The sequence below is a fragment of the Diabrotica undecimpunctata genome, chromosome 5 (genome assembly GCF_040954645.1).
Source record: "Diabrotica undecimpunctata isolate CICGRU chromosome 5, icDiaUnde3, whole genome shotgun sequence".
NCBI lineage: Eukaryota > Metazoa > Arthropoda > Insecta > Coleoptera > Chrysomelidae > Diabrotica > Diabrotica undecimpunctata.
Genome location: NC_092807.1, coordinates 147488388 through 147502108, shown reverse-complemented (window position 1 = coordinate 147502108; position 13721 = coordinate 147488388). Strand labels below are relative to the sequence as shown.

General features: G+C 33.5%; 2 protein-coding genes across 5 annotated transcripts in view; both read right to left on the bottom strand.

Annotated features, from left to right (window-relative positions):
- pros (homeobox protein prospero) overlaps positions 1 to 13721 on the bottom strand; it is a 237481-nt gene that overhangs the window by 130703 nt on the left and 93057 nt on the right. The window lies entirely within an intron of this gene.
- Positions 211 to 678, bottom strand: LOC140442506 (uncharacterized). Its single transcript, XM_072533573.1, has one exon. It carries the CDS (start codon positions 676 to 678, stop codon positions 211 to 213), a length of 468 nt encoding a protein of 155 aa, XP_072389674.1.

Sequence of the window (13721 nt, the reverse complement as noted above, 5' to 3'; positions counted from 1 at the left end):
ATTCTGTAGTACCTCAATGTATTTGGTAGCATTCATCAGTCCAGAGACAACGTGTAGGCGACCACTCGAGCGGACATGCAACCACATATCATAACGGAGGTTGGGTGTTTCATTGTGGAAAGAACACATTTTGGAGAAAATTCTTCACCAGGAAATCTTCTGACGTAGGCATTTCCAGGATGATTATTAATATTAAAAGTGGATTCATCATTAAACAGTACACTCTGCCACTGCTCTGATGTCTATATTCGATGTTCCTTGGCCCATTTCAAACGGTGCAATCTTTGCTTTTCTTGAAAGCAGTGGTTTCTTCCGTGCCTTACATCCTCTAAGTCCAAAACTAAGCAGTCTTTTTCTCACAGTGGACGTGCACACGCTTACACCTGTAAATTCAGACCAAAGCTTCGTCAATTGGGTGGAATTAAGGCTTCTGTCTGCCAGACTTGTTCTCCTGAACGCAGCGTCATCCCGAACAGAAGTTTTCTTTGGTCGGCCACTACGCGGTCTGTCGTCGATTTTTCCTTGTTCAGCATACTTCTTAATGACTCTAATTACTGCAGATTGATTACAATTTACTGCGAATGCTATTTCGCGACTAGATTTGCCGTTTTTATGGTAAAAAAAAATTTCAAAACACTTTTCGTTCGATGATTTAGTTTGATTGGTCTGGGATGACATTTTGAGTGTTTTATCGAAAATCAAAGAGCGAATAAATGTGTTAGGGTAACTTCAGTGTTTATATAGTCAAAATATGTGGCAAATTTGTCATTACGATTCAATTTAATAGTACTTTAACGACTTAATAATCACCTCATAATTTTCTCGGATTATGGGAAATCAGATTATTTTATTCTTTTCTGTAGAATTTTAAGCAAGTAATTAAAAAACATTAGTAAGTAATGCTAATTACTAATCGGCTAATATGCCGATAATGCTAATTATAAGCACAAACTTAAAATGAATTAGCAAAAATATACAAAAAACTTGTGTTAAACCTCAAAACCTATAAGGCGCTTAGGTGATGCAAGACTTTTTAACACCGCTGTATATTATATTTTTCAATTTTTCATTCTCCATTCTTTGTATCTTTACATTTTTGACTGTCTTTAATACTTTTTTTAGAATCTTGTTTTTTTTTAATTGTTTAACATTTCACATATCCATATTGGATAGGCCAAAATTGACGAAACGTCCCTGAAGATGCTCCAGGAGCAAAAGTACTTGGGCAAGATTTAAATAACAAACTGTGCTCGATATCTGCCTTTTATTTGATCAAAGTATATCCATATTTGTTTTGATAATTGTCTTTTGATTTTTTTTAGAAATTTAAAACTGTATACAAATGTTTCTCTAGTTTTTTGTACTAGTATTATATATAACCTGTAGTTTTGAGTATCAAAGCTACAGGTTTTACATAATTAGATTTGTAAGCAATTAAAACTGTAAAACTTTCGATAAACAGAGAAAGAGTGACATATTGTTTATATTTTGATATTCTGTCTGTAGCGACAAAAAATATAGTTGACCATTGTGTGTTGATGCAGTTGTTTTAAAGAAGATATAAGTCGAGTAATACCTTAATTGTGTTTTTAATCAGAACGGCAGTTGAGACTGTCAATATCGGTGAACGCTGTCAATTTGTGAAAAATTGAATGTTGATCCTTGGTCTGAATGATGATAAATTGAAAGCTATTTTTCCGCGAACACAATAGAGTATGTGCACGAATAATTTTATTAAAATTCCGTAATTTGTCCGCTGACCATGTTGGGCCCATGCAGAGAGTAGAGAGCAAGCAGCAAATGGAAAACAAACAAACCACCCTTCAAAAACACCTCGATGTATATAAATCATATCGGCGGTGATCGCGATCCTTTTTTTCCGGTTGAATTATTAGCGATCAGAAGTAGGATAGCGGAGTATCACGTTTACAGGAGTGGGATAGAGTTGCCGTTAATGCACACGTTTTTCCATGGCCTGCTGCAAATTAGCGGCGGCCGAGGATGAGGAAACAGTCGAGGATCCGCTGTACGGGCGCATGTGCTAGTGTTGAAATTAAAGCGGCAATGAGGGAATCAAAGAGCGTACTTTTGAAACGATGACCGCTCGTTCGATCGATGTTTTATAAAGCGAGGCTGTGGCCACACCCAGGGCTAATTGAATGATGCCTGCACTAGACTTGCATGTAATTTTATGTGCAGTTTTTGTATGCGGAGCGCCGATGACTTCTATGTTGAACTGGTCAATACTGACGATGTTATGCACGACATCCATCACAACACCCTGTCAAAATTCGAACAATATGGGGAGATGTGCCGTATGATTGTGTTTCATCTGTGCTAAGTTACCGACGGAATATTTTATATCCCGCGTCGATTGTTGATACTTCCAAATTTCCAATTGACCGAAATAATTAAACTATACAAATTGGACGGCCGTCTCTCGTCTCGCTGCGGCTTACCAAGAATTAATATTTTCATAATAAATAAAATATCGTTTTCATTTTACTCTTAAACAAAATATTCAATCAGAAATGCTTCCTTTTTGAAACTGAATATCTTTTTTGATTTCAAGTAATCATATTATACTAAAAATAAAGAAGCAGACAGTACAGCATGCGCTGTAAATGTAAACTGTAAAATTTGTTCAGCTTTATCCCCAAAAAATTTACTAAGAGGCCATTACTTATTTATATCTTGTTAGGATTAATCTGTAAAAATTGGGTACTTTTGTGTTGATCTACAGTAACAGATACTTTGCCGATATAATAAAATTTTATGAAGTAGTGGTTCTTAATAATTTCATATTATTAAATACGTATCAATTTTTACGTTGGTTGTAAGACGTACCTTGATGAGTTAGCATTAATATGTATTTGCTTCGTTGAAAAACGTATGCCCGGTAACACCAAACGACCATATGTGACCACTTAGATCAATTAAATTAAGCAACGATAATTAATTTATCAATAGGCTGATAGAAAATCAAGAAATTATGTTGATGTTAAGTCAATTAATTTTTTTTTGTTATTGGCTTTAGGGTAAATACCCACACAGCCAGACACAAATTTTTAAAAATAGATACAATATAAGGATTACACAGGGATTACACCCTTCTTGTCCAGGGGCCGATCAGGGCATTTTTATAAATGATAAAAGGTAGGCATCGGACAGATAGGTATACATACATTAAGGAAAGACATTAGGTATCAACAAAGGTGGTTATATTTGTATATTCGTTATTCTGGCGAAAGACAGCAAACAATCGTAAATTTCTTTTCTGTCTGAAGCAAGAAGATGCAGTATATTATATGGGCTTTCAATGTTTAATTTTAAAAGTTTTCTGAAAAGCTCATTAGATTGATCTTCTATATTGAGGACTGAATGAATGAGGAGAGTCTAGCACTTGAGCGCAAAGCCCTGAGTCCAGATACCCGTCCTTAGTAATAGACAAACAACTTTCTTTCTGAGACAAAGTTCGATCTCACTTGCTACAAGACTAAATAATGGTCTCAGAAATCTCCACAAGCGCAGAAACTACCATGTATCACACAGAAACCACCTAGCTTTAAGTTATCAAAACGTGGACACGTCTAAATAGGATCTGGAATGCGGAATTTCCGTAAACGTGCGGATTTACTAAACAAGTGCTGAAAGCTACCATCTCCTCCATATGCGACTGTGCCGTCTGCTGCAAGATAGACAATACAACATGTAATAAAGTATAAATAGTGCTAAATCAGAGCCTATGAAGGGAGCCGAGAGGATTTTCTACTACGACAGAAGCTATTGAATATCTAAATAAGTTAAATTTTTGTTTATGAATTTTACTTTTTTTTTTTTAATTTTTGTATGTATTATAATTTCATGGTGTGTATATAAAGTCATATGATACGTGAAAAAGATGCTACAAAAGATACACAACTATTAGAACAGTTCATCTAGATACAGATATTACGTATAAAAAATACTAAAATAGTTTCAAAATTAGGAAATTTATCGAGCTTGTATTACATAGTATGCAATTATAAGCGCCTTTCAATAATATTTTCCGGATGATCTAGTTTTCAAAGATGATCAGATCTACAACAGTTAACATTCTTGTTTTAATAAACATACTTGTTACACACAGTGAATCAATTAATTTTATACTCAACACGTAAAATTAAATCAATTTAAAATCGCCAAGCACTGGGTCTAGTAAACATTCAAATTAAAGCCGAAATGTCTAAAATTAAAGATCCAATAGTCGAATAAGTGGCAGTCAATCTAAACGAAGTTATTAAAGTTCTCATACTAATCAAAGTTCAATTTCTGCATAATATTGCATGACAGCGCGCAAATTACAAGAAGAAGCTACTGTTTGTCTGTCCATCAGACGTCTAAGAATAATTAGAATCATCAATTTGGTGAAAACTTAGGAACGAGTTGTTTAAGAGAAATAACGAAATTATAACGATTGTTTTCGGGAGTCGTAAAAGCATATCATTAGGATTTAATGCTTTAAAAAGTGAATTATTTTTATAATTCACTTTTAATTTTTATATCCTCTAGTGGGGTTTAGGATAAAATATTCAATTATTAGGTAACGGATTTGTATTTACATACACAAGCAGGTTAGTTAGTACACTAACAAAAATGAACTGGAAATAATCTTAAACACTAACCTACTATATATAGTAAACTAGGTACTACATTAGCTAGTCAGTTGAAGCTATTAGTTTTCATAACAAATTATATCTGGTAGCACTTCAAAAAATTGTTTTCTTCTTATTTTTATGTAGACTGTCTGTTTTTTAACGGTCCTCCAGTAAGTTATTGTTTCATTGTTTTTGTGGTGTTCCCACTGATCGTCTTCCTATTGGAGAATCGATGATGATCGTATGATCGATTCATTCATCTTTTCTATTTCTTACCCAGCCCTTGATATTGTCCACCTTGCATCTCCGTCGTTTATCTGCACTTCTAGCTCTGTCCCATAGTGTCTTTCCATCGATTTTTCTAATGGTTTTCATCTCTGTTGTTTCTAACATTCTTTTTGTGCTCTATATTTTGGGTCGTTTTGCTGCCGAGTATGTAATTATTGGTGTGATGACTGTTTTGTCAATTCTGCCTTTCATTTTTTCCAGATCTTGCAGCTCTGTTGGCTCTATTCGAGTTTTTCATGTATGCACACAACATAGAAAAAATAATAGAATAACCACATAAACAGAATGGAGGAGACCCGTGTCGTCTAAATAGTATGAGATAAGTCACCAATCGGCAAAAGAAGTATCGGACACCCTTCCATAGAGGTATTAATCCGCCAGTGAACAAGCAGACTTACTTATAAAAAAGAAGAAGAAGAAGAAGAAGAATAAGAAGACGAAAAAGTAGAAGAAGAAGAAGAAGAAGAAGAAGTAGAAATAAACATTCAATTCGAATAAGAAATATTATTAATTTTCTGAAATATTCTGTGCGATTCCACAAGGAACTAGCGGTGCCCTATTATGACAACTTTTTTTGAAAATAATAAAAATTTTGTTTTAATTTAACACTTTATGGATTAACAATAGCAAAAAATCGATAATTTTCGAAAAAAAAATTAATTTGGGCTTTAATGGGTTAAAAAATAAAGGTCTCAGGTAATACTGTCTTAACCCATTGTTAGCCTTAACTGGGTCGGTTAGTGATTATTCTACTTTTTTATTCTGGAATATATTTTCGATGGTTTTGATTATTCCTATCTCTATTGTGTACAATAAGAACATAGAGTTATTTAATTAGACCCTGTCAAATGCCTTCCTCAGGTCAACGAAACATAAATATGCCGGTTTCATATTTGTTTCGTTTTGGATTCGTTTATAGTCCTGTTGTTTTTGTTGTGTTCTGTATTGTAAAGTAGGTTTCTTCTTTTTTTTCATATTTTGTCTATACTTGAACGAAGAAAAATGGTTAGCAAACCCATCAACAGAATATCAGAATAAAAATCAGAATATGATATCAATCCGAAGGGTAAACCATCACTCTAAGAATTTCACCTCAACACGTGGCTATTTTCACAAAAAGATCAAGGCCAAGTAAGTCAACTGTCAAATTGGATATTAAAAAGCGCCAATTAATAAACATGAACAGGTTAAAATAATTTGTTTTTACAATAATTCTTTTTTGCGAACGATTTCCGGATTAGAAATCAAAACGTCATAAACAAATGTAAAATGTAATTTTTAATACAATTAATTTTGGCTTAATCCCATATAAATACAATATTTAGTGAATAAATATAAGTTTATTCATAAAAAATATTCATTAAAGAACCAAATTTTAAAATAAGGCACCCTTAGAAAATATTTAAATACAAAGATACAACTCCGGATAAATAGCCGTGACCTTCTTAAGGTAATATGTACCTACAACTTACTTATTGGACGATTTCACCACTATGTCAAGTCCATTTACACCAAATCAATAAATTACCACCGTAACAATTACAGAAAAACATTTGTAGTCCATTTTACAATACACATAACACAACAGTTGTAAACTCGAAATCAGTTGCTGCGTTGTGCCATAAATTACCCAGCAGAAGGGCATTTATTTCCTACTTGTGGCATTTAAAAGCCTTAAGTACCAAATTAAGGCAATTTCGTTTCTTATAATAAACCGGAAGTGTACCATTCTGTTCCGAGCATTTTAGTGCGAAAAACCTACCCAAGACAGGTGGGCCATCTTAAGAAATGTAACACATAATAAACGGTTTTACAATAGTTCTTCTGTTAGCAGTAAAATAAGAGATTTTCTAAAAACCAGGTGGTAGGCGTGATGTTTGATCTTTAAATTTACTGAGCGGCAATATAATTGGTATTGAGAAACGTCTTTGTATGAATTCTAAGTACCTATACGTGAGTATATATCACTAAATAGTATTTGAAATTTATTGCTTCGTCCTTTTTCTATAAAGTCTGTTTTATTATGTGTTTGTTCATAGTGCTCTACAATTTCAAGACAGAAAAAATTACTTTACATTACAGTTTATTGCTTTCGGAAAATAAATCATTCTTACTTTTATACACTAACAGCCGGCGGTGGAATGCAAAAAAATCCATTTAAATTATTAAAAAAAAATTATATTATTGTAATGGATATAAAATCTATATCTAACGTAGGAGAGTATGATTAAAATATGTCATCGTTTATTTATACTCAACATGTAAGCGCGTAGAGGTTTGTATTGCTCGCAACAAGAGTGTTATTATTGGAAATTATGGAGGAAATACTCAATAATTGGACGTTTTTGTCTAAAACAAGAATAGCTATAAAGTATAAACAATAAACAAAAAAATGGGAGAATAATTCAGAAAAGAAAATATTAATAGACTAATTAAAATATGTCATCGTTTATTTATACTCAACATGTAAGCGCGTAGAGGTTTGTATTGCTCGCAACAAGAGTGTTATTATTGGAAATTATGGAGGAAATACTCAATAATTGGACGTTTTTGTCTAAAACAAGAATAGCTATAAAGTATAAACAATAAACAAAAAAATGGAAGAATAATTCAGAAAAGAAAACATTAATAGACTTTGTTATGTGTATTTAATAATAAATTATAAAAAAGATAACACTCAAATGCTCTTGGAATAATTTCTACTAATTCTAGTTCTAGAATACACACAATATCATATTTACAATTCATAATAACAGACTTTTATAAACAAAGTGTAAGTTGCATACTTTGGACTAAAAATGGTACCCCCTGAGTACCGCCCTTACTCCCAGAATTTAATTTTTTTTAAATTTTTTTACGTTCCATGTAATTAAAGAGAAACATGTTTTTACTTTGTTTAGGCTTTGGCGCCTCTTCAAGGGCGGGGTTTTTTTATTGGAGAAACGTCAATCTATGCATATTGCTGATCTCCGGAACTAAGTTGTGGCTGTAAAGCAGTAGTGTCAGAAGGATTTCCTGCCTTTCGATACCGGTTAGCCAAGCCCGCTACTAAGTACAAGTTCTGTTGGAAACGGTCCTTTTCAGATTGTTGTCCTTTTTGTTTTGTTCGATTTAAACTGGTGGATGATAGCTGTGAGTGTGTCCTTACTTAGGATCAGGTATCGTTTTGCAATGAGATTGGGAAACCACAGAAAGCCAATCTCCCCCTGTCCTTGTGATTTTGGTGTGGACCGTTTAGTGTTTGGTGTGTGTGGATTGTGCAGGTTTATGTAGTTATTGGTTGTGTGTTGTTGGCTTGTTTCTTTTTTTGGTGTTTGTATGTTTATGATTTGTGAGCTTGGGTGGAGGTACCACCCAAGGTTATGAGGTGGAAGGTGGAAGAGGACCGGGACGCCGTCGTATCTCGTGGTTGAAAAATCTCCGACAATGGTTTGGGATGACCTCAGCGGAGCTGTTTCGCAGAGCAGTCAACAAAACCATGATAGCCTTGATGATCGCCAACATCCGGACCGGATAAGGCACTGAAGAAGAAGAAGGGTGGAGGTACAGTGTATGTGTGGGTAAATGATGTGTATGTGTAAAGTGTATATATGAATAATGAATGTTTATGTTGTATTGTGTGTTTATGTGCGGAGTTGAGTGAAGGTTTGGTCTATGGAATTGTTGTAGCAGGAGGTTCATATGGCGTACCCATACACATACAATGCATTGGTCATTTGATTTAAATAGCGGATTGTGTCACTCCTCTTTTCAGGGAAGACATTGAAGAGGATCATTAATATGAAGTAGATTAGGGATTTCATGTCCGAGGATAGGTCGGTCGTATGAGGGGATTTGCTTGGAAGTGTGTGCGGGTTGTGTTTGTTTTGTGTCTTTTGGTTGGATTCTTCGGTGTGGGCATTTTTGTGAAAATGCCGGTTGGCCTCCATTACAGTTGGGGCATTTGGGATCACCCATCATGGAGCATGCAGTAGACGTGTGTTGTTGTCCACAATCTTCCATGCAATTAAAAAATAAAACTTCTTAAACGCAATTTTAACCAGCCACGCCCTCCCATATCCCTTCCACCAAAAACGTCAAGTTTTCGTTTTTATTTTTTTTTTTTCAGTGGGTTTCAATCAATTTAAAAATTTCAAAAAATTTACACGTCAAGTTGAGGCTTTTACAAAACTTTATTTTTTTTTTCAGTGGGTTTCAATCAATTTAAAAATTTCAAAAAATTTACACGTCAAGTTGAGGCTTTTACAAAACTTGCTTATTTTATAGACCCCCATGTTGAGTGTACATAGCCTAAAAAATGTTTTTTTTCGATTTATTTCCAAAAAACCGTACAACTTTTTTAGAGAAGGTTGCATGTCTCATTTTTTTTTAATTTAAATCCAAAAAAAATAATTTTTTTGAAAACATACTGTTTATTGAAGTATAAAAGTAAAGTTGAGTAAATCCGGTAGAAACTCCCGAATAACCATTAAAAACCTGTTTTTTCTTAGAAAACCGAAAATTCTTTTTCATATATATTTTTAAATAAATTAAAGACGTATTAAATGGGTTTGTATCGATTTCAAAAAATATGATTTACGCCGCAAAAAATCTCAAAAACACTTAAAAATCTTGAAAAAACCATGGTTTTTTGGGGGATTAATGGTCTATCGCCTAATTTTTAAATGTTTTATGACTCAGTTACGTCAAATTATATATAACCTATAAAAAACTTTGATTTGATCTATTTTGAAGTCTATAAAATGGGGAAAGTCCCCAAAAGTCACTAAAAAACAGATGTATGGGTTTTTAAAGGTGGTATACCCAACGGAAAAATCTGGAACAAATCAAAAAATAGTTTTTAATTAAATACACAAAATACAAAAAAAATTAGACCTTCAACTATCTCAAAAAAAAGTAATAGTTTTTTTCGAAAAAAAAAAAAATTTTTTACTACTACGCTATTAATTTTTAATAATGAAAAATGGATAAAGTTGCGATCTCAATATTATGGACGGAAAAAAATGTAAATAATAGAAAATATTAACATATACGTCAAAATTAAGATTTGTAAAAAACTAAATATACTTATAATATGACCAAAAATGCAACATTTAGAAAGACAAATATTTTTTTTAATATTCATTTAAAAAATTAATAATGAGCTGCTCCTCCTTGATTTTATGCACTCAGTTATTCTAAGGACCATTAATCGAACTAAGTGTCTATTTCATATTGCGGAATACTCATCCAGATTCTTCTTTTAACATGGCACAGGTCTTCTAAATTTGCTGAAGAATGTAGCAAATGGATTTAGGATTCGACCTCCTTATCTTACACATGCTCAATTGGTGACAAATCAGTTGATCTTGATGGCCACTCCAAAGTCTCTATATCAAATTTTTGTGTGAACTTCATGATTTTACGTACAATATGAGATATTGCGGTATCCTGTTAAAAGATCTTCTCAAAAATATATCACTCCTTTACATACTGCTTGGTTGTCTTTATCAGCTCGAAATCGTCTTACTTTATGCACTTATCAGAGCCACCCAAACAAAACCTAGATTTATCAGTGAAGCAGACAAAATTCCATTGGCCGTTCCAGTTTTGCCAAAATTTAAGTTTCATTCCAAGTAATCTTTGATTAACTGTTCTTATTGAGACTATTCTTCTTGTAGCTACAACTGAATCATCTCGTACTTGATGTACACTGTCCCATCTATTTATGAGAGCAAAAAGTCTAAGATGGCGCAAATCACAGCTTTGCAATATTCTAGGATAAGTCTTATCATTGGACCACTTCCTCCAAACTCTTAACACCGTTGATGCATTAGCTGTAGCTCTTTATGAAATTTCCAGTAAACCAAAATCGGCATCCTTCATGCCTACAATTTGCATACTCTTTCGAATTTGCTTATATGACGAAATTGCCAAGGACTGCAAACTCTTTGTATTTTAAATTAACAAGCAAAATTGCTTATATAAAGGAACAAAAAGTAGATGTTTTTGGTTGTTACTGTTTGTATTAAGTGGCAATAATGAACTTAATATAGTTTCATCGATGAATAGATCTTTACATATTTATGCAACAGTATTTTCTCCAAAGAAAACCGTTAATCGAAATAGTCACAGATGCTCCTTTAAACTATTTAGCCAAAATTAAATTGCCGAATACACCGCTTGAGAACGAATCAAAAAAGAATATTTTGTTACACGCATATGTGCGTACTTGAGTGTATATCTCAACCCCTCAGTCGATTACAAAACCTAATTGTGCCGTGAATATAATAAATCTCTATCGTAGTAACAATAGTAACGTTATCTTGTATATCCCTGGCACACTTACATGTCTGTTCGATTACATTAAATAGACAATGACTATCGAAACAAAAAAGTCTTCTGTTGCTTGTAAAGAACTGTTCTTCGATACGCTTGTGTTCTTTATCGAAGGGGATGGAATTAAGTTATAGTTTGATTAAATACAAGCAACAGGTCTAGATAAGTTGTGGGTAATTTCATTTTATGTGTTTTATTAATATTAAAATCAATAATATTTATATAATGTTGAACATTGAAAATTTGATGAACTTGATCATAGATTAGTTATTGCTTTCGACATTTGGTGATATTTAAATAAAATGTGATATCAGGGCTATTAAACATTATATAAAATATTAAATTGATAAATAATATTTCTAAATTTAAAAGAGTTTGTTAGTTTTCCTATGACGCAAATATCGCCTAGAAAGAAGCTCTTCTTGTTGAGTAGACCATGGCAATATGATTGATTTCATAGTTTGACAGTTAATTAATAAATAATTATTTAACAAAACGAATATTTAAAAATTGGAGGAAATACCACAGATCTGAGGCTTGAAAACGCAGTCATAAAAGGCTGCAACCAGTATAAATATCTAGGAAGCATCATATCAGCAGATGGCAGAGTTAAGATAAATGTACAAAACCGAATAACCCAAGGGAAAAAATGCATCCGAATACTGAATTCATTACTGTGGTCTAATAAAATAAAGATGCATACCAAACTTCGCGTATACAGAGCAATTGTAGAACCAATTACCACATATGGTGCCGAATGTTGGACGATGACAAAGAATGAACGAGATAAAGTAGACGTTGTGGAAATGGATTATCTTAGAAGGTCATGTCGAGTATCGAGAATGGAAAGAATCAGAAATGAGGAAATACGAAACCGTACAGGAATTAGAGATACTCTTTCAGATAGAATACAAGGAAGGCAATTACAATGGTATGGTCACGTGATGAGAATGGAGGAGGAGCGGTGGCCAAAGAAAGCCTTAATGTATGTTCCGCCAGAAAGAAGGAAAAGGGGAAGACCACCAAATTCCTGGAGAAGAGAAATTACAAAAACAATGCAATCTAGAGGCTTAGAAGAGGGAGATTGGAGAGATAGGAAAAGATGGAGGCTGAAATGGAGCGGCAATCGCCGTAGGACCCCCGTTATACGATGATGATTTAACAAAACGTTGTATAGTTCTTAGCTCAGACATCACTATTTAAAAATGGGTTAGGACTGTTTGCCAGCAAGGATTGTTGGGTTTTGGACGCCAAGATTTAATATGGTTTTTATGATCCAAATTTAGATTACGATATATATTATGTAGACTACTTGAGTTCCCATACGAATACTTTAGTAAGACAAATTAGAAGGGAACACCTCAGAACTTCTCAAAACAGTTAGACACAAATTCTACGTGACACAAAAAAAAATATGGAAAATAATCAAAGAAAAGCTAAAAGAGATGAACGAACTAATAAAAACGAAACACATTATAGTCGGACAATTTTCAATTAAAGGTGATTAATCTACAAATTGAACTAAACGCTAACGGCAACCATGTTAAATGTCAGCAGTAAATTCTTAGCGGGGTCATTTTTATTGTGTATGCTTCGCCCATATAAATAAGTGAAAAGTAAGATAGTCCCATAAAATTTGCCCCGGTAACAATATAAATTGGTGCGATTCACGAGCGTATATTTGGACAAGTATCGGTAAACTTATCAATATTTCGCTGGTCTATATATATTTACGTTCTTGAAAAGAATGGGAATGAGAGAAATATGATATTTTAGTTTATTCGTTCCACATTCTATATGTGCATAGGTGTTCTATTTGACAAGATCAACAGTTTGCAAGGACAAAAATGGGGCAATTGTCAGCGAGAAAGAGGAAATAATGAAAAGGTGGAAGGAGCATTTTCAAGAGCTGTTAAACCCAGGAAAAGAACAAAACGAGGAAGAAGAGATAATTCACCACACAGCAGAAGAACTAGTTGAGCAACCAACATTGGAAGAAATGATAAACGTCATAAAACATCTAAAAAATAAAAAAGCACCTGGCACAGATGGAATAACTGCAGAACTGATAAAGAATGGTGGACATGCGCTATCGAGGCGTATCCATAAACTAATCGACCGCATATGGACACTAGAAGTCATCCCAGAAGATTGGAAAGTAGGAATCATACTTCCTATGTACAAAGGGGGAGACAAACGACTCTGCAAAAATTATAGGGACATAAGAGTTTTAAATGTCATCTACAAGATATTATCAGGAATTATATACAGCCGCCTGGAATCGTTTTCGGAGGAGATTATTGGTGAATACCAATGTGGCTTCAGACCAATGAGGTCAACTATAGACCAAATACATATGTTAAGAGGTATACATGAAAAATGTGTTGAATATATAAATAACATACCTATTTACAACTTGTATATCGATTTCAAACAGGCGTTTGATGGAGTAGATCGACAAAAGATGTTAAAGCAACT

Bases quoted from the DNA above. Each gene is read 5' to 3' on its own strand.
- LOC140442506 (XM_072533573.1), bottom strand. From the start codon at position 678: ATGTCATCCCAGACCAATCAAACTAAATCATCGAACGAAAAGTGTTTT.